Below are 21,881 nucleotides of genomic sequence, written 5' to 3'. Positions count from 1 at the left end.
GGGGTTGCTACTGTGTACACTGAGACCAACAGAGGGGCCACAAGATCCAAACGGTGCTCTATAACCCAGTGACCAAACCTTACACAAAACCTTACAGTATTTACATAGGTATTATTTATCCAACTGAATCATTCCCTGATCAAACAGGTGTTCCTCACACCAAAACAGAAGTCATGTGGACTTCATTGGGAAAGAAGGGATGAGAAGGATAAATGTTTATGACCATGGGTAAAAATGTGTACATGGTGGGTCTGTTGTGCAATAAGGACGCAGTGAATCATTGATGGATGATGTGAACAGCTAATTTGCTGGGTTGGAAAACCTGAGAATCAAGATGCAAATTACTGGTCCTAGTAGTGAAAACTGAAACTGTATATTCTACTTAGCTCTTTGGCTTGCAATTCACCTGCTATTCTGCAGGTTTCTCCCACACCTCTTTACATTCTTATAACAGACATGTGGTTCAGAATTTTGGATTGTAACATAACACTGACATAATATTTACATTTAAGGCTAAATTAAATGCATTATTAATATATTTGAGAGTCTACAGTGTTACTTGATGACAACAGGTGTATTTAACAATAATAAAAGGGATGTCACAAAAAAGGTGTAAGTGATAAACTTACTGTAAAACACGTTTGAATGAATAATAATTCATGAAGCAGGCAGGACTCAGAAATCATGACCACTGTATATAATGCAAATTAGATGGGCTTGTTTTGCCTCCCATTATATGGATTAAAGTGATGCCACATGGATAAGTGATGTCACCGAGTGGTAGATTTAAACATTGTTCATATGCGACCAGCTCAAACTAGTTTCGAAAAAAAAGTAGGACGACACAGTAAACGCAAGCTGTAGTCTGGGTGCGGAAAGCAAACGACTACACAACCGGTATAGTGATTTGACAGACTGGGAAGTTGCCTGTTTGTGAGAATGAAGTAAGTTGACGCACTGTTTTCTTATCCCGCATTATTTTGTCAGTTTAAGGCATTCATTATTAAGAATCATAGAGCATATCCATATGTTATTTACATTGTTTCTTTGTTCACTGATTTGCTGTCGATGTTCAGAACAAGTGCATGCCTTGGTAGGCTGGGAAGTGCGCATTACGCACAAAGCAAATCTTCAATATGTTTTACGAACAATCAAATACCATATCGCTACAGAATGGGTTTTTACTCTATATTCTCAAACTCTAAGGTAAATTTTGAATATACCGTTTTAAAACTTCTTACAATGGGAGGGAGATTTTTTTAAACTTTGTTTTCACATTCCTACAGGAGCATCCTTGTGTTATCATTTAGCCCAACTCTATTAGGTGTTAGAAAGGGTATCCTATGGTGTTACTTGTTTAGCGTACAGGTATTACCACCTAAACCAGAATCAGATGTAATTATTCAATCAGATAATCCAAATATGGGAAAGTAGATTCAGCTTTTGATAGTGCAAGTGATCTAATTAATTGAGGTTTAATGATAGAAAAAGTGGTTTCTATTCATTTCAGGACAATCATCAGACAGTGTGGTTTCTAAATGTGTTTGTTCTCCTGTCAAAACCATCAAAATGTTGGGATTCATCTGACCCTGTAGGAAGCTACCATGGCTAGCTCATTGTTTGCCTTGGGGGTTTATTTTACTCCCAATTAAAGCAACACTCTTCATGCACTTGCAGGATGTCAATCCTGCCAGAGATTTTCCACACACTTTTGTCTAGTTTTAGGTTATAAGGCATGGCATGGTAAGGTAATCCTATATGAGACTATATTCAGGCTTTATAACTAAGTCATGGTTGAACTGAGGAAGAGTGATTGGAGGAATGGAATGCACCCATCATTCTTTTGTAGAGCTCCCTTGAAAACAACTTTTAAAGATTTTATTTTCCTAACCTTTTAGCTAAGGCTTTGTTTGTCTTGTATGTAGTTGTGAGGCAGTTGTGAAGTAGCTGTGAATAGTTGTGACATCCTCAGCTCACGTTGTCTATTTGTTCAGTATGTCTACGCATGTTGGTTCTATGGTTATAACAAGGTCATGTCTTAGTAAAACCTTGATTCACATTGTTAATACAGTGTTTGGTTGATATGCTAATTTTGTTCTAGAGATCCACGACGGATCTGCGTTCAAGATCATCTTTAAACGACTTTCATGAAGTTTGCCTTTTGGGAGAGTGAACTCTCCGGTTCATGAGGAAGTTCTCAAAATGTACTGCTCTCGCATCTACCAAAGGGAGCATCACGCTTATTTTCTTCATCTTAAGACTTCATTGTCTTCTTATGCAAATAGGTTTACATTCAGCTGGACAGTGGAGAGGCCTTGCTCCTAAGATGTGGCATGGGATCTGTGTTAGGGCTTTTGAGAGAAATGAAAACAGGCAAGAAGGCCCTTTGTTTTGGCCCAATGAATCAGTATTCCTTTGAGGGGACTCTAAAGGCCTTTCAGCAAGCGCTTGGCCTCTCCCTCCGCATGGCTGGAGCACAGAGATGGAGAGGGAGCCTGCTGAGAGCCTGTTCTGTTCACACAAAAGCCCGGAGAAGCCCTCCACATTTGGGGCCGGGAGACGAGCGGGATTTGCTCAGCCGGCTGACGTGTGAAAGAACGGACTCATTTAATGGAGGCCTTTCTCTTGAAACTGAACTCTCAAAGAAGACTCTGTAATTTCCCAGCCCAGTAATGGGGGGGGTGGGGGTGGGGGGGGGTGGATAGAGACAGGGAGAGATGTATGGGTTATTGACACATTTAATGTATTCAAAGGGGATGCCTGTGGCCCACATATTAAGGGGATATACTGCTGTACTTGTTGATTGAGCACTCATCAAGTAAGGCTTGAAGGCGTTCAGTTGATTCAGTGAGACAAAGGTTAACTAGGCAAAATATTATGATCGGATAAGAGCAATGTAAGAATCCATTAGCCTACTTTCATCATGCATAACTGTCAACAGGAAAATGTCTGTAAGTGGTGTACACTACCGTTCAAAAGTTTGGGGTCACTTAGAAATGTCCTTGTTTTTGAAAGAAAATAAAATGTTTTGTCCATTAAAATAACATCAAATTGACCAGAAATACAGTGTAGACATTGTTAATGTTGTAAATGACTATTGTAGCTGTAGCTGGAATATCTTCATAGGCGTACAGAGGCCCATAATCAGCAACGATGATCCAGATACTCAACTAGTCTTAAGAAGGCCCGTTTTATTGCTTCTTTAATCAGAACAACAGTTTTCAGCTGTGCTAACATAATTGCAAAAGGGTTTTCTAATGATCAATTAGCCTTTTAAAATGATAAACTTGGATTAGCTAACACAACGTGCCATTGGAACACAGGAGTGATGGTTGCTGATAATGGGCCTCTGTACGCCTATGTACAGTTGAAGTCGGAAGTTTACATACAGAGGTTGGAGTCATTAACCTCTCTAGGGTAGGTCGCACCAAATCGTCCCACCTACGTAACAGCCAGTGTAATCCCGTGGGGCGTTATTCAAAAACCTCAAAAATGCAAAAACTTCAATTTTTCAAACATATGACTATTTTACACCATTTTAAAGACAAGTCTCTCGTTAATCTAACCACACTGCCGGATTTCAAAAAGGCTTTACAACGAAAGCAAAACCTTACATTATGTCAGCAGAGTACCCAGCCAGAAATAATCAGACACCCATTTTTCAAGCTAGCATATAATGTCACATAAACCCAAACCACAGCTAAATGCAGCACTAACCTTTGATGATCTTCATCAGATGACAACCCTAGGAAATTATGTTATACAATACATGCATGTTTTGTTCAATCAAGTTCATATTTATATCAAAAAACAGCTTTTTACATTAGCATGTGACTAGCATGTGACTAGCATTCCCACCGAACACTGCCGGTGAATTTACTAAATTACTCACGATAAACGTTCACAAAAAGCTTAACAATTATTTTAAGAATTATAGATACAGAACTCCTCTATGCACTCGATATGTCCGATTTTAAAATAGCTTTTCGGTGAAAGCACATTTTGCAATATTCTCAGTAGATAGCCCGGCATCACAGGGCTAGCTATTTAGACACCCAGCAAGTTTAGCACTCACCAAAGTCAGCTTTACTATAAGAAAAATGTTATTACCTTTGCTGTCTTCGTCAGAATGCACTCCCAGGACTTCTACTTCAATAACAAATGTTGGTTTGGTTCAAAATAATCCATAGTTATATCCAAACAGCGGCGTTTTGTTCGTGCGTTCAAGACACTATCCGAAAGGGTAAATAAGGGTGACGAGCATGGCGCAATTCGTGACAAAGAAATTCTAAATATTCCATTACCGTACTTCGAAGCATGTCAACCGCTGTTTAAAATCAATTTTTATGCCATTTTTCTCATAAAAAAGCGATAATATTCCGACCGGGAATCTGCGTTTAGGTAAACAGACGAAAGAAAATAAAGCATTCGGTCGACTCGGGCACGCGCCTAAGCCCATAGTACTCTGATCGGCCACTTGCCAAAAGCGATAATGTGTTTCAGCCAGAGGCTGCCTCGATATCGTTCAGCTTTTTCCCGGGCTCTGAGAGCCTATGGGAGCCATAGGAAGTGTCACGTTAGAGCAAAGATCCTCAGTCTTCAATAAAAAGAGCCAAGATGAAACACAAATTGTCAGACAGGGCACTTTCTGCATGGAATCTTCTCAGGTTTTGGCCTGCCATTTGAGTTCTGTTATACTCACAGACACCATTCAAACAGTTTTAGAAACTTTAGGGTGTTTTCTATCCAAAGCCAATAATTATATGCATATTATAGTTACTGGGCCGGAGTAGTAACTAGATTAAATCGGGTACGTTTTTTATCCGGCCGTGTCAATACTGCCCCCTAGCCCTAACAGGTTAAAACTCGTTTTTCAACCACTCCACAAATTTCTTGTTAACAAACTATAGTTTTGGCAAGTCGGATAGGACATCTACTTTGTGCATGACCCATTTAATTTTTCCAACAATTGTTTACAGACAGATTATTTCACTTAAAATTCATTGTATCACAATTCCAGTGGGTCAGAAGTTTACATACACTAAGTTGACTGTGACTTTAAACAACTTGGAAAATTCCAGAAAATGGTGTCATGGCTTTAGAAGCTTCTGATAGGCTAATTGACATCATTTGAGTCAATTGGAGGTGTACCTGTGGATGTATTTCAAGGCCTACCTTAAAACTCAGTGCCTCTTTGCTTGACATCATGGGAAAATCAAAAGAAATCAGCAAAGACCTCAGAAAAACAATTGTAGACCACAAGTCTGGTTCATCCTTGGGAGCAATTTCCAAACGCCTGAAGGTACCACGTTCATCTGTACAAACAATAGTACGCAAGTATAAACACCATGGGACCACGCAGCCGTCATACCGCTCAGGAAGGAGATGCGTTCTGTCTCCTAGAGATGAACCGTCATAAAAAAGCAAGACTACGGTTTGCAACTTGCCATGGGGACAAAGATCGTACTTTTTGGAGAAATGTCCTCTGGTCTGATGAAAGAAAAATAGAACTGTTTGGCCATAATGACCATTGTTATGTTTGGAAGAAAAAGGGGGAGGCTTGCAAGCCAAAGAACACCATCCCAACCGTGAAGCCTGGGGGTGGCAGCATCATGTTGTGGGAGTGCTTTGCTGCAGGAGGCTAGTGCATGTCACAAAATAGATGGCATCACGAGGGAGGAAAATTATATGGATATATTGAAGCAACATCTCAAGACATCAGTCAGGAAGTTAAAGCTTGGTCGCAAATGGGTCTTCCAAATCGACAATGACCGCAAGCATACAGTGAGGGAAAAAAGTATTTGATCCCCTGCTGATTTTGTACGTTTGCCCACTGATAAAGAAATTATCAGTCTATAATTTTAATGGTAGGTTTATTTGAACAGTGAGAGACAGAATAACAACAACAAAATCCAGAAAAACGCATGTCAAAAATGTTATAAATTGATTAGCATTTTAATGGGGTAAATAAGTATTTGACCCCTCTGCAAAACATGACTTAGTACTTGGTGGCAAAACCCTTGTTGGCAATCACAGAGGTCAGACGTTTCTTGTAGTGGGCCACCAGGATTGCACACATCTCAGGAGAGATTTTGTCCCACTCCTCTTTGCAGATCTTCTCCAAGTCATTAAGGTTTCGAGGCTGACGTTTGGCAACTCGAACCTTCAGCTCCCTCCACAGATTTTCTATGGGATTAAGGTCTGGAGACTGGCTAGGCCACTCCAGGACCTTAATGTGCTTCTTCTTGAGCCACTCCTTTGTGGCCTTGGCCGTGTGTTTTGGGTCATTGTCATGCTGGAATACCAATCCACGACCCATTTTCAATGCCCTGGCTGAGGGAAGGAGGTTCTCACCCAAGATTTGATGGTACATGGCCCCGTCCATCGTCCCTTTGATGCGGTGAAGTTGTCCTGTCCCCTTAGCAGAAAAACACCCCCAAAGCATAATGTTTCCACCTCCATGTTTGACAGTGGGGATGGTATTCTTGGGGTCATAGGCAGCATTCCTCCTCCTCCAAGCACGGCGAGTTGAATTGATGCCAAAGAGCTCCAATTTGGTCTCATCTGACCACAACACTTTCACCCAGTTGTCCTCTGAATCATTCAGATGTTCATTGGCAAACTTCAGACGGGCATGTATATGTGCTTTCTTGAGCAGGGGAACCCTGCAGGCGCTGCAGGATTTCAGTCCTTCACGGCGTAGTGTGTTACCAATTGTTTTCTTGGTGACTATGGTCCCAGCTGCCTTGAGATAATTGACAAGATCCTCCCGTGTAGTTCTGGGCTGATTCCTCACCGTTCTCATGATCATTGCAACTCCACGAGGTGAGATCTTGCATGGAGCCCCAGGCTGAGGGAGATTGACAGTTCTTTGTGTTTCTTCCATTTGCGAATAATCGCACCAACTGTTGTCACCTTCTCAACAAGCTGCTTGGCGATTGTCTTGTAGCCCATTCCAGCCTTGTGTAGGTCTACAATCTTGTCCCTGACATCCTTGGAGAGCTCTTTGGTCTTGGCCATGGTGGAGAGTTTGGAATCTGATTGATTGATTGCTTCTGTGGACAGGTGTCTTTTATACAGGTAACAAGCTGAGATTAGGAGCACTCCCTTTAAGAGTGTGCTCCTAATCTCAGCTCGTTACCTGTATAAAAGACACCTGGGAGCCAGAAATCTTTCTGATTGAGAGGGGGTCAAATACTTTTTTTCCCTCATTAAAATGCAAATGAATTTATAACATTTTTGACATGCGTTTTCTGGATTTTTTTGTTGTTATTCTGTCTCTCACTGTTCAAATAAACCTAAAATTAAAATTATAGACTGATCATTTCTTTGTCAGTGGGCAAACGTACAAAATCAGCAGGGGATTAAATACTTTTTTCCCTCACTGTACTTCCAAAGTTGTGGCAAAATGGCTGAAGGACAATAAAGTCAAGGTATTCGAGTGGCCATCACGAAGCCCTGACCTTAATCCTGTAGAAAATGTATGGGCAGAACTGAAAAAGCGAGTGCGAGCAAGGAGTCCTACAAACCTGACTCAGTTACACAAGCTCTGTCAGGAGGAATGGACCAAAATTCACCCAACTTATTGTGTGAAGATTGTGGAAGGCTACCCAAAACGTTTGACCCAAGTTTAACAATTTAAAGGCAATGCTACCAAATACTAATTGAGTGTATTTAAACTTCTGAGCCACTGGGAATGTGATGAAAGAAATAAAAGCTGAAATAAATAATTCTCTCTATTATTATTCTGACATTTCACATTCTTAAAATAAAGTGGTGATCCTAACTGACCTAAGACAGGGAATTTTTACTAGGATTAAATGTCAGGAATTGTGAAAAACTGAGTTTAATTGTATTTGGCTAAGGTGTATGTAAACTTCCGACTTCAACTGTAGATATTCCATTAAAAATCTGCCGTTTCCAGCTACAATAGTCATTTACAACATTAACAATGTCTACACTGTATTTCTGATCAATGTGATGTTTTTTTAACGGACAAAACATTTGCTTTTCTTTCAAAAACAAGGACATTTCTAAGTGAACCCAAACTTTCGAATGGTAGGATATTTGCGTGGTTTTCCATGTAGTCATGGAAACAAAAAATACAGATATTAGTAGGCTATGTTCATAGGCTTAAATGATCCACCAACTAAGATGAAGAACAGTTAGTTAACTGCAGAGTAACTTCAAAGTAAAGTTGTCTATAAACTGACTGAGAACAGAACAAAGTATGTTATAATAAGTACAGTGTACTGCATTGAGGTGCAGTAACTCATAGCAACACATATAGTGCCTTCAGAAATTATTCACACCCTTGACTTTTTCCACATTCCATATTAGAGCCTGGATTTAGAGTGAATTGAGATTTTGTGTCCCTGACCTTCACACAATAACCCATAATGTCAAAGTGAAATTACACTGAACAAAAATATAAACGCAACATGCAACAATTTCAAAGATTTTACTGAGTTACAGTTCATATAAGGAAATCAGTCAACTGAAATAAATTAATTAGGCCCTAGTCTATGGATTTCACATGACTGGGAATACAGATGCATCTGTTGGTCACAGATTTCTTAAAAAAAAAGCAGGGGTGTGGATCATAAAACCAGTCCAGCATTTGCGACCACCATTTGCCTCATGCAGTGCGACACATCTCCTTCAAAAAGAGTTGATCAGGCTTTCGATTGTGGCCTGTGGAATGTTGTCCCACTCCTCTTCAATGACTCTGCGAAGTTGCTGGATATTGGCGGGAAATGGAACACACTGTTGTACACGTCGACCCAGAGCATCCCAAACATGCTCAATGGGTGACATGTCTGGTGAATATGCAGGACTTGGAAAAACTGTGAAATGTCAGCTTGTGTACAGATCCTTGCAACATGGGGCTGTGCATTATCATGCTGAAACATGATGAATGGCACTAGAATTGGGCTTCAGGATTTCGTCACGGTATCTCTGTGCCTTCAAATTGCCATCAATAAATTGCAATTGTGTTCATTGTCTGTGGCTTATGTCTGCCCATACCGTAACTTCACCACCACCATGGGACACTCTGTTCACAATGTTGACATCAGCAAACAGTTGGTCCACACGAACGCCGTAGATGCTGTCTGCCATTTGCCAGGTACAGACGATCTCTCAGGTGAAGCCAGATGTGGAGGTCCTGGGCTGGCATGGTTACACTTAGTCTGCGGTTGTGAGGCCAGTTGGATGTACTGCCAAGTTCTCTAAAATGAAGTTGGAAGCAGCTTATGGTAAAGAAATGAATATAAAATTCTCTGACAACAGCTCTGGTAGACATTCCTGCAGTCAGTGTACCAATTGTACGCTCCCTCAAACTTGAAACTCAACAGCATTCTGTTGTGTGACAGAACTGCACATTTTAGAGTGGCCTTTTATTGTCCCCAGCACAAGGTGTACTTGTGTAATGGTCATGCTGTTTAATCAGCTTCTTGATATGCAACACTTGTTAGGTGAATAGATTATCTTGGCAAAATTGGTGCACAAAATCTGAAAGAAATAAGCTTTTTGTGCGTATGGAAAATTTCTGGGATATTTTATTTTAGCTCATGAAACATGGGACCAACACTTTGCATGTTGCATTTATATTTTTTATTTAGTGTATGTTTCTTTTTTCTTTTTTACAAATTAACTAAAATTGAAAACCTGAAATGTTTTGAGTCAATAAGTATTCCACCCCTTTATGGCATGCCTAAATAAGTTCAGGAGTATACATTTGCTTAACAAGTCACATCTTATTTATTTTACTAGGCAAGTCAGTTAAGAACAAATTCTTATTTTCAATGACAGCCTAGGAACAGTGGGTTCTGCCCCTTGTTCAGGGGCAGAACAACAGATTTGTACCTTGTCAGCTCAGGGATTCAAACTTGCAACCTTTTGGTTATTAGTCCAATGCTCTAACCACTAGGCTACGCTGCCGCCCCACATAAGTTGCATGGACTCACTCTGTGTGGAATAATAGTGTTTAACATGTTTTGAATGACTACCTCATCTCTGTACCCAACACATACAATTATCTGTGCGGTCCCTCAGTCGAGCAGTGAATTTTAAACACCGATTCTACCACCAGGTAGGTTTTCCAATGGCTTGCTAAGGTCACCTATTGGTAGATAGGTAAAAATAAAAAAGGAGACATTGATTATCCCTTTGAGCATGGTGAAGTTAGTAATTACACTTAGGATGGTGTAGCAAGACACCTAGTCACTACAAAGATTCAGGTGGCCTTCCTAACTCAGTTGCCAGAGAGGAAGGGAACCGCTCAGGGATTTCACCATGAGGCCAATAGTGACTTTAAAACAGTTACCGAGTTTAATGGCTGTGATAGGAAAAAACTGAGGATGGCTCAACAACATTGTAGTTACTCCACAATACTAACCTAAACGACAGAGTGAAGAGAAGGAAGCCTGTATAAAATAACAAATATTCCAAAATATGCATCCTGTTTGCAATAAGGCACTAAAGTAAAACTGCAAAAAAAAATGGCAAAGCAATTAACTTTATGTCCTGAATACAAAGCGTTATGTTTGGGGCAAATCCAACACAACACATCACTGAGTACCACTCTTCATATTTTCAAGCAGGGTGGTGGCTGCATTATGTAATGGGTATGATTGTCATTGGCAAGGACTAGGGAGTTTTTTGGGGAATAAAAATAAATGGTATAGAGCTAAGCACAAGCAAAATCCTAGAGGAAAACTTGGTTCAGTCTGCTTTCGAACAGACACTGGGAGACAAATTCACCTTTCAGCAGGACAATAATCTAAAACCCAAGGCCAAATATACATTGGAGTGGCTTACCAAGACGGCAATGAATGTTCGAGTGGCCTAGTTACAGTTATGACTTGAATCGGCTTGAAAATCTATGGCAAGACTTAAAAATGGCTGTCTAGCAATGATCAACAACCAACGTGACAGAACTTGAAGATTTTTTTAAAGAATAATGTGCAAATATTGCACCGTCCAGGTGTGCAAAGCTCTTAGAGAATACCCAGAAAGACTGATAGCTGTAATCACTTCCAAACGTGATTCTAATATGTATGGAGGTGTGAATACTTAAATGAGATAGTTCTTTATTTCATTTTCAATAGATCTGCAAAAATTTCTAAAAACATGTTTTCACTTTGTCATTATGGGGTATTGTGTGCAGATGGGTAAGAAACATATATGTTTTTGATTCAGGCTGTAACACAACAAAATGTGGAATAAGTCAAGGGGTATGAATACTTTCTGAAGGCACGGTAGCTAACTAAACTCCACTCCATGGTGAAGGAAGTTTCTGATTAACTCCACCAACGGAGTGGAGCAGAGACCAGGCTTTTTGGAATTCAGGTCTGACTACATTGATTCACCCAAGATCAATACTTACTTTTTTTTGTATTAAATCCTAACCTTGTACCTATGTTTGCCCTCTGTAGTTTTGTGTCTTTCTGTGTTTGCTGTCAACAAACGTCAATCAAATACAAGCACTGACTGTGTACTTGTTGAGATTCAATTGGCACATGTGCATTTGGGCTGAGTTGCCATCTTAGATCAAGAGCGATGAACAAAGAGTTGGTGGTTGTATATGATGGACAAACATAGGTACAAAGTTAGAAAGTTTCCTAGTTCTGACTAGCACGGCATTAGTAATTTGATGCCCAACTCAATAGTCGACGAGGTGGCACGCAACCATTGGTTGATGCAATGCAAAGCCTCCTTTGTTCCTCTGGTAATGTAGAGGTTAAACCAATTCTCTCAATTAACCCACGTCTCTCACCGTTGCCACTTGTTATAGACCCCCTTCGGTCCCCAGTTGTGCCCTGGACACCATATGTGAATTGATCGCCCCCAATCTATCTTCAGAGTTCGTACTGTTAGGTGACCTAAACTGGGACATGCTTAACACTCCGGCCGCCCTACAATCTAAGCTAGATGCCCTCAATCTCACACAAATCATCAAGGAACCTACCAGGTACAACCCTAAATCCGTAACCATGGGCACCCCCTTAGATATCATCCTGACCAACCTGCCCTCTAAATACACCTCTGCTGTCTTCAACCAGGATCTCAGTGATCACTGCCTCATTGCCTGGGTGCATAATGGGTCTGAGGTCAAACGACCACCCCTCATCACTGTCAAACGCTCCCTAAATCACTTCAGTGAGCAGGCCTTTCTAATCAACCTGGACCGGGTATCCTGGAAGGATATTGACCTCATCCCGTGAGGATGCCTGGTTGCTCTTCAAAAGTGCTCTCCTTTCCATCTTAGATAAGCATGTCACATTCAAACATTTTTGAACTAAGACCAGATATAGCCCTTGGTTCACACCAGACTTGACTGCCCTTGACCAGCACAAAAACATCCTGTGGCGTTCGGCATTAGCATCGAATAGCCCCGTGATATGCAACTTTTCAGGGAAGTCAGGAACCAACGTACTCAGTTAGGAAAGCTAAGGCTAGCTTTTTCAAACAGAAATTTGCTTCCTGTAGCACTAATTCCAAAAAGTTTTGGGACACTGTAAAGTCCATGGAGAATAAGAGCACCTCCTCCTAGCTGCCCACTGCACTGAGGATAGGAAACAATGTCACCACCGATAAATCTACGATAATCGATAATTTCAATAAGCATTTTTCCTATTACTAGCCTATTCAATCTCTCTTTCGTATCGTCTGAGATCCCGAAAAATTGGAAAGCTGCCACGGTCATCCCCCTCTTCAAAGGGGGAGACACTATAGACCCAAACTGTTATAGACCTATAGATACTGGCCTGCCTTTCTAAAATCTTCAAAAGCTAAGTTAATAAACAGATCACTGACCATTTTGAATCCAAACCGTACCTTCTCCACTATGCAATCTGGTTTCCAAGCTGGTCATGGGTGCACCTCATATCATATCATGACCACCATCGATAAAAGACAGTAATGTGCAGCCGTATTCATCGACCTGGCAAAGGCTTTCGACTCCGTCAATCATTGCATTCTTATCAGCAGACTCAATAGCATTGGCTTCTCAAATGACTGCCTCGCCTGGTTCACCAACTACTTCTCAGATAGAGTTCAGTGTGTCAAATCGGAGGGCCTGTTGTCTGGAACTCTGGCAGTCTCTATGGGGGTGCCACAGGGTTCAAATCTCGGGCCGACTCTTTTCTCTGTAAATATCAACGATGTCGCTCTTGCTGCTGGTGATTCTCTGATCCAACACTACGCAGGCCACACCATTCTGTATACATCTGGCCCATCTTTGGACACTGTGCTAACAAATCTACAAACGAGCTTCAACGCCATACAAAACTCCTTCCATGGCTTCCAACTGCTTTTAAATGCTAGTAAAACTAAGTGCATGCTCTTCAACCAATTGCTGCCCGCACCCTCCCGCCCGACTAGCATCACTACGCTGGACGGTTCTGACCTAGAATATGTGGACAACTACAAATACCTAGGTGTCTGGTTAGACTGTAAACTCTCCTTCCAGACTCACATTAAGCATCTCCAATCCAAAATTATATCTAGAATCGGCTTCCTGTTTCGCAACAAAGCGTCCTTCACTCATGCCGCCAAACATATCCTTGTAAAACTGACTATCCTACCGATCCTTGACTTCGGCGATGTCATTTACAAAATAGCCTCCAACACTCTACTCAGCAAACTGGATGTAGTCTATCACAGTGCCATCTGTTTTATCACCAAAGCCCCATATACTACCCACCACTGCGACCTGTATGCTCTCGTTGGCTGGCCCTCACTACATATCTGTCGCCAAACCCACTTGCTCCAGGTCATCTATAAGTCTTTGCTAGGTAAAGCCCCGCCTTATCTCAGCTCACTGGTCACCATAGCAACACCCACCTGTAGCATGTGCTCCAGCAGGTATATTGCACTGGTCATCCCCAAAGCCAACACTTCCTTTGGCTGGCTTTCCTTCCAGTTCTCTGCTGCCAATGACTGGAACGAATTGCAAAAATCTCTGAAGCTGGAGTCTTATATCTCCTTCTCTAACTTTAAGCATCAGCTGTCAGAGCAGCTTACTGATCACTTTACCTGTACACAGCCAATCTGTAAATAGCCCACCCAACTACCTCATCCCCATATTATTGCTTACCCTCTTGCTCTTTTGCACCCCAGTATCTCTACGTGCACTTTTTATTTATATTTTTTTTATTTCACCTTTATTTAACCTCTCTGGGACATGTGGGACGCTAGCGAGCTAGCGCCTGCGGGACACACTATTCAACAGCCAGTGAAATAGCAGGGCGACAAATTCAAAACAACAAAAAATAATTCAAATTTCTCAAACATACAACTATTATATCCCATTTTAAAGATACACTTCTCGTTAATCCAACCACATTGTCCGATTTCAAAAAGGCTTTACGGCGAAAGCATAACATTAGATTATGTTAGGACAGCGCCGAGACAAGAAAAACCACACAGCCATTTTCCAAGCAAGGAGAGGCGTCACAAAAACCAGAAATACAGCTAAAATTAATCACTAACCTTTGATGATCTTCATCAGATGACACTCCCAGGACTCAATGTTACACAATACATGTATGTTTTGTTCAATAAAGTTCATATTTATACCAAAAACCCCATTTTACATTGGCGCGTGATGTTCAGAAATGTTTTGCCTCCCAAAACTTCCGGTGAATGAGCACATCAATTTACAAAAATACTCATCATAAACATTGATCAAATTTACAACAGTTATTGAAAGAATTATATATACACTTCTCCTTAATGCAACCGCTGTGTCAGATTTCAAAATAGCTTTAGGGCGAAAGCACATTGTTCAATATTCTGAGTACAGAGCTCAGCCATCAAAGCAAGCTATACAGTTACCCGCCAAGTTCTGGAGTCAACAAAACTCAGAAATAGTATTATAAATCTTCACTTACCTTTGCTGATCTTCGTCGGAATGCACTCCCAGGACTCCCACTTCCACAAGAAATGTTCATTTTGTTCGATAAACTCCATATTTATGTCCAAATACCTCCGTTTTGTTCACACGTTCAGATCACTATTCCAAGGGCATAATGCGCGAGCGCAAAACCCGAGACGAAAAGTCAAAAAGTTCCATTACCGTTCGAAGAAACATGTCAAACGATGTTTACAATCAATCCTTATGGTCTTTTTAACATAAATCTTCGATAATATTCCAACCGGACAATAGCATATTCATTACAGAGGAAAAAGAAGGAACGGCGTGCCTGGGTGACTGCGCAGTAAACAACTCATTGGTCTTAGGCAGTCCACAGCTCTTCTTCTCTCCCCAGTAACAGTAGAAGCATGAAACAAGGTTCTAAAGACTGTTGACATCTAGTGGAAGCCTTGGGAAGTGCAAAATGACCCCACAGACACTGTAGTTTGGATAGGCAATCACTTGAAAAACTACAACCACTTCCTGGTTGGATTTCTTCTCAGGTTTTTGCCTGCCATATGAGTTCTGTTATACTCACAGACATCATTCAAAGAGTTTTAGAAACTTCAGAGTGTTTTCTATCCAAATCTACTAATAATATGCATATCTTACCTTCTGAGTCTGAGTAGGAGGCAGTTTAATTTGGGCACGTTTTTCATCCGAACGTGAAAATACTGCCCCCTGTCCCTATTAACAGTTAAAAGAAGGTGCTTACATCAAACAGTTTGCAATGACTTCTCTCCACATAGGAATACATTGCCTGCTCCCCTAAATTCAACCTGAAGCCTGCATATCCTACCTTCTGGGCCCGAGTAGCAGGCAGTTTAATTTGGGCACATTATTCATCTGAATTTTCGAATACTGCCCCCTGTCACCAAGAAGTTAACCAGGTAGGCCAGTTGAGAACAAGTTCTCATTTACAATTGTGACCTGGCCAAGATAAAGCAAAGCAGTGCGACAAAAAGAACAACACAGAGTTACACATGGAATAAACAAACATACAATCAATAATACAGTAGAAAAGGTCTATATACAGTGTGTGCAAATGAGGTAGGATTGTGCACATCAACATCTGCATATCTATCACTCCAGTATTAATGCTAAATTGTAATTATTTTTTGCCACCGGGGCCTATTTATTGCCTACCTCTCTACTCTTCTACATTTGCACACACTGTACATAGATTTTTCTATTTTTATTTTCTTTTGTGTTATTAACTGTACGTTTGTTTATGTGTAACTCTGTGTTGTTTTTGTCGCACTGCTTTGCTTTATCTTGGCAAGGTCGCAGTTGTAAATGAGTACTTGTTCTCAACTGGCCTACCTGGTTAAATCAAGGTGAAATAAAAAATAAATAAAAAATGCCTACGCATCTACAGTCGTGGCCAAAGGTTTTGAGAATGACACAAATATGAATTTTCACAAAGTCTGCTGCCTCGGTTTGTATGAAGGCAATTTGCATATACTCCAGAATGTTATGAAGAGTGATCAGATGAATTGCAATTAACTGCAAAGTCCCTCTTTGCCATGGAAATGAACTGAATCCCAAAAAACATTTCCACTGCATTTCAGCCCTGCCACAAAAGGACCAGCTGACATCATGTCAGTGATTCTCTCATTAACACAGGTGTGAGTGTTGACGAGGACAAGGCTGGAGATCACTCTGTCATGCTGATTGAGTTTGAATAACAGATTGGAAGCTTCAAAAGGAGGGTGGTGCTTGGAATCATTGTTCTTCCTCTATCAACCATGATTACCTGCAAGGAAACATGTGCCGTCATCATTGCTTTGCACAAAAAGGGCTTCACATGCAAGGATATTGCTGCCAGTAAGATTGCACCTAAATCAACCATTTATCGGATCATCAAGAACTTCAAGGAGAGCGGTTCAATTGTTGTGAAGAAGGCTTCAGGGCGTATCTGCACGCACAGTGAGGCGAAGACTTTTGAAGGATGGCCTGGTGTCAAGAAGGGCAGCAAAGAAGCCACTTCTCTCCAGGAAAAACATCAGGGACAGACTGATATTCTGCAAAAGGTACAGGGATTGGACTGCTGAGGACTGGGGTAAAGTCATTTTCTCTGATGAATCCCTTTTCCGATTGTTTGGGGCATCCGGAAAAAAACTTGTCCGGAGAAGACACGGTGAGCGCTACCATCAGTCCTGTGTCATGCCAACAGTAAAGCATCCTGAGACATGTGTGGGGTTGCTTCTCAGCCAAGGGAGTGGGCTCACTCACAATTTTGCCTAAGAACACAGCCATGAATAAAGAATGGTACCAACACATCCTCCGAGAGCAACTTCTCCCAACCATCCAGGAACAGTTTGGTGGCGAACAATGCCTTTTTCAGCATGATGGAGCACCTTGCCATAAGGCAAAAGTGATAACTAAGTGGCTCGGGGAACAAAACATCGATATTTTGGGTCCATGGCCAGGAAACTCCCCAGACCTTAATCCTATTGAGAACTTGTGGTCAATCCTCAAGAGGCGGGTGGACAAACAAAAACCCACAAATTCTGACAAACTCCAAGCATTGATTATGCAAGAATGGGCTGCCATCAGTCAGGATGTGGCCCAGAAGTTAATTGACAGCATGCCAGGGCGGATTGCAGAGGTCTTGAAAAAGAGGGTCAATACTGCAAATGTTGACTCTTTGCATCAACTTCATGTAATTGTCACTAAAAGCCTTTGACACTTATGAAATGCTTGTAATTATACTTCAGTATTCCATAGTAACATCTGACAAAAATATATAAAGACACTGAAGCAGAAAACTTTGTGGAAATTAATATTTGTGTCATTCTCAAAACTTTTGGCCACGACTGTAGTCGGGCAGGAACTCAACCATGGTCACTCACAAGTTACAAACCATCCCAACCATCCAATCATCCAATCACAAGCTACAGCCTAGGTGTCTCTGTCAATTAGAAAAAAAGTTCATACTCTGGCTTGAAGAGAGTGCATAGTATTATTAATGTTGCTGTAACATTATGTCATCATAGTAGGATCAATACCAATGGATACATTGCAGATGTGTGACAGTTTTAAGATGTAACTTAAGCACATCCAATATTGTACAACATAAGCCAGTACATTATGATGATGGCTCACAAAAATGCTGTTGAAATGGGGTGGTCATTTAAAATAAACAGAGTGGCTGTGCATCTGAGTTCTCTTCTCGACAGCTAAAGCTCCGAAGCCTCTGCACAAATACATCTCCCAAAAGTATAAAAAAGATATAGGACATACATGGAACCATAATGTGTTTTGATGCTCTATTTCAGCCCAGTGGCTAGTAAACTTTCCAAAAATATGTTGATAATGATATTACATTTTCTCTTCACAGAATGCAAGGTGTGTTCTCAATGACACTTGTGCTGCTTGTGGCCTTGATGGTCACAGCAGAAGCAGCACACAAACATGGTGACAAAAAAGGTGAGACGTGATCAAACTACAAACTACATTAATGTGTATAGATAAAAAAAATATATATCCCTTTGAAGGAGCTCATGTTATGCTGTGTTACAGCAAATGTCAGGCAAAATCAATTAAATTATTTATTTGTTTTATTTTTGGTGCCACAGGTCAGAAAGCCAAAGAGGGGGGCAAAGCAGAGTGTGCTGAGAAGCGCTTTGGGAAATGTGTGCCCAATGCTGGTGACTGTGGAGATGGGTTCCGTGAGGCCACCTGCAGTGAGCACACCACCAAACACAAGTGCAATATCCCCTGCAACTGGAAGAAGGCCTTTGGTGGTAAGAGGGCAAATGTTGGAGATGGATGTGGTCCTGACATACATATACAGTACATACATATATTCACATATATGTAAATATACTACATGTATCTGCATTCTGTACCATCATAATTAAGTAACTAGGGCCCAAAGTTTTTCATGGTCACTGGTCAGGTCTCATCGTGGTCAGGAAAAACTCTGGTCCCTAATCATAACGGAATTAGATTAACATGTTTTTATGGATGATTTATATGATAAAATAGATGGTATTTCTTTCTAGCTGACTGCAAGTACAGGTTCACCAATTGGGGCGAGTGTGACACGACCACTGGCACCAAGAGCCGGTCAGGAACCCTGAAGAAAGACCTGTTCAAGTTAGACTGCGAGGCCACCATCACGGTGACCAAGCCATGCTCCTCCAAGCCCAAGGGGAAGGGAGGAAAAGGTAGGTCGGATCTCATTTATTAGACCACCATAGGACAAACCCAGTGGGCAAAACTGGTTGAAATTCTGTTTGTTAAGGGGATGTTGAATACTGATGGCATACTCCTTAGAAGGTATGCATTTGTCACTAAACTGGAAAAGCAGGTTCTCCAAAACAACATGAAAACACAAACCCAACACTGCAGAAAATAAAGCAATTCATATGCTGAAAGGAATTTCATAGCCACCATGTCAAAATGCAATTCGCCCTTTGACTGAGAATAGCCCAATTGAATCCAAACACCTAACTTTTTCTTCTTCTTTTTTTTCTAGGGAAGAGGACAGAGTGACAACTAAAGAGTGAAGCTTGAGGACTGACTGAGACACAGCAGGTGTGACTTCTGGCTTACTTCAGCAGCACAATCGTCACCCTCCTTTGCCAAACACTCAGCCAGTGTCTCTGACTGTGTCCAAAATGACACCCTATCCGTTATATAGTGCACTACTTTAGAACAGAGGGCCCTGGTCAAAAGTAGTGCACTATATAAGGGATAGGGTGTCATTTGGGATGTAGCATCTGTCTCTGCCGCTAAGCGCTTTGTCCTTCTCAAAACAACAACAACAACCCAACAATCTCTGCCTATACTCTCATGTTCATGTCTTTTCACGAAAACAATCTTGTTATGTGTTTTTATTTGTTTTAAGGGTTAAAAAAAATCTTTACATTCTTTTCATTAGGCAACTTGACATATAAGTCAGTCTTCATAGTTTTAGGCCATCCTATGTTTTTTTAACAGAAAATGTAAAGAACTCAACTTCTATAGATAGTTGTAATAAAGCTATAGTTACAAAATTAAACATAAACAAACAACACTATGAACAAAATTATAATATTTCTTCAATGATCATGAGTGTCGTTGACCATGTTCCAGAAGCTCAAAAATACATAATTTAGAAGATTTTAGAGGAATAGATTTTGTAAGTGGATATGTGTACTGTCTATATCCAGGAAACAAATATTAGAATTCTATGGAACTCCTTTGCAAAATGTATTTTTGAACAATAGAAATGACTGGAATTGCAACATGAGGTTTGTATAAAATAATAAAATAATGTACTGTTGTTTGTATAACAAAAATTTGTTGTGTTTTGTCTGAATACTTTTCATATTAAGTAATTGTTTTTATCAAATCAAATCAACGTTTATTTGTCACGTGCGCCGAATACAACAGGTGTAGACCTTACAGTGAACTGCTTACTTACAGGCTCAAACCAATAGTGCAAAAAAGGTGTTAGGTGAACAATAGGTAAGTAAAGAAATAAAACAACAGTAAAAAGACAGGCTATATACAGGTGCGAGGCTATAAAAGTAGCGAGGCTACATACAGACACCGGTTAGTCAGGCTGATTGAGGTAGTATGTACATGTAGATATGGTTAAAGTGACTATGCATATATGATGAACAGAGAGTAGCAGTAGCGTAAAAGAGGGGTTGGTGGGTGGCGGGACACAATGCAGATCTACCCCCAAATCTTATGGCTTGGGGGTAAAAACAGTTGAGAAGCCTTTTTGTCCTAGACTTGGCACTCCGGTACCGCTTGCCGTACAGTAGTAGAGAGAACAGTCTATGACTGGGGTGGCTGGGGTCTTTGACAATTTTTAGGGCCTTCCTCTGACACCCTGGTGTAGAGGATGGCAGGCAGCTTAGCCCCAGTGATGTACTGGGCCGTACGCACTACCCTCTGTAGTGCCTTGAGGTCAGAGGCCGAGCAGTTGGCAGTGATGCAACCAGTAGTTTCCTGAGGGGGAATAGGCTTTGTCGTGCCCTCTTCACGACTGTCTTGGTGTGTTTGGACCATTCTAGTTTGTTGTTGATGTGGACACCAAGGAACTTGAAGCTCTCAACCTGCTCAACTACAGCCCCGTCGATGAGAATGGGGGCGTGCTCGGTCCTCCTTTTCCTGTTGTCCACAATCATCTCCTTAGTCTTGGTTACGTTGAGTGATAGGTTGATATTCTGTCACCACCCGGCCAGGTCTCTTCTGTGTTAATTATAGGGGAAAACACTTTATTGAACCTGATTTGTACAAAATGTAGACATTAATTTTGGAAGACTTTAGAATACTTGAAAAAAGGCAAAGCCTTTCTCCCTGAAAGGATAAAGGTAGAATGGGAAAAAAAGAACGAAAATTACAGTGAACGTGAATTCAGTTACAAATTATCAAATTTAATACATGTTAAATTAACATCAGCCATTTAGCAACTTTTGATAATTTGCTAAATAATAATAATCAACTTCTATGAAAGCACGCCACAACAAAAAATATTTCGTAAACAATAAAAACGTGTTAAAATGTTATGAGCTGTGTAATTACATGCCTTGCATCTTACAGTTCTTACAGTGCATCTTACAGTTCTAGGACAGTGATATAAACCCTTTACTCCATTATCCATTGTCAATTACAGTATTACCACTGGTGAAATACAACTGTTTACCATACAGTCACATAGTAGAAACCAGATAGAAATGGCGGAAGTCTTTTCTTGAGCAAATTAAGGCTTTATGCCATCTTGTTATGTAGTATACCACTTCAGCGCACCACATTATATCACATTGTGGATATTTAATAGCCCTTTCCCACATTCCTAAAGAGCTATCTGTTACACATTTTATACATCATTATTACATATTGGAGAAGTTCAGGCTAATAGGCAGTACATTACAGGATTGTATTTGTGTGACTTTTCAAGCTATTGATTGAATAGCCACAAAACCACATCATTCAGATTCAACTTACAACATGTTGA

The 21,881-nt window shown here is 40.7% G+C and overlaps 1 protein-coding gene across 1 annotated transcript; it reads left to right on the top strand.

The window, feature by feature from the left end:
* Window positions 1–870: 870 nt before the first annotated feature.
* Window positions 871–20,203, top strand: pta1 (Pleiotrophic factor-alpha-1). The gene is given in 5 exon segments (NM_001146527.1): window positions 871–944; window positions 18,264–18,352; window positions 18,502–18,669; window positions 18,931–19,095; window positions 19,407–20,203. Coding segments are annotated over 5 exon segments (444 nt in total). The 5' UTR covers window positions 871–939; the 3' UTR covers window positions 19,424–20,203.
* Window positions 20,204–21,881: the final 1,678 nt, after the last annotated feature.

This window comes from Salmo salar, chromosome 16, assembly GCF_965601325.2.
Source record: "Salmo salar chromosome 16, fSalSal1, whole genome shotgun sequence".
NCBI lineage: Eukaryota > Metazoa > Chordata > Actinopteri > Salmoniformes > Salmonidae > Salmo > Salmo salar.
Note: the sequence above shows the minus strand (reverse complement) of the source record. Positions and strands in the feature narration are given on the sequence as shown.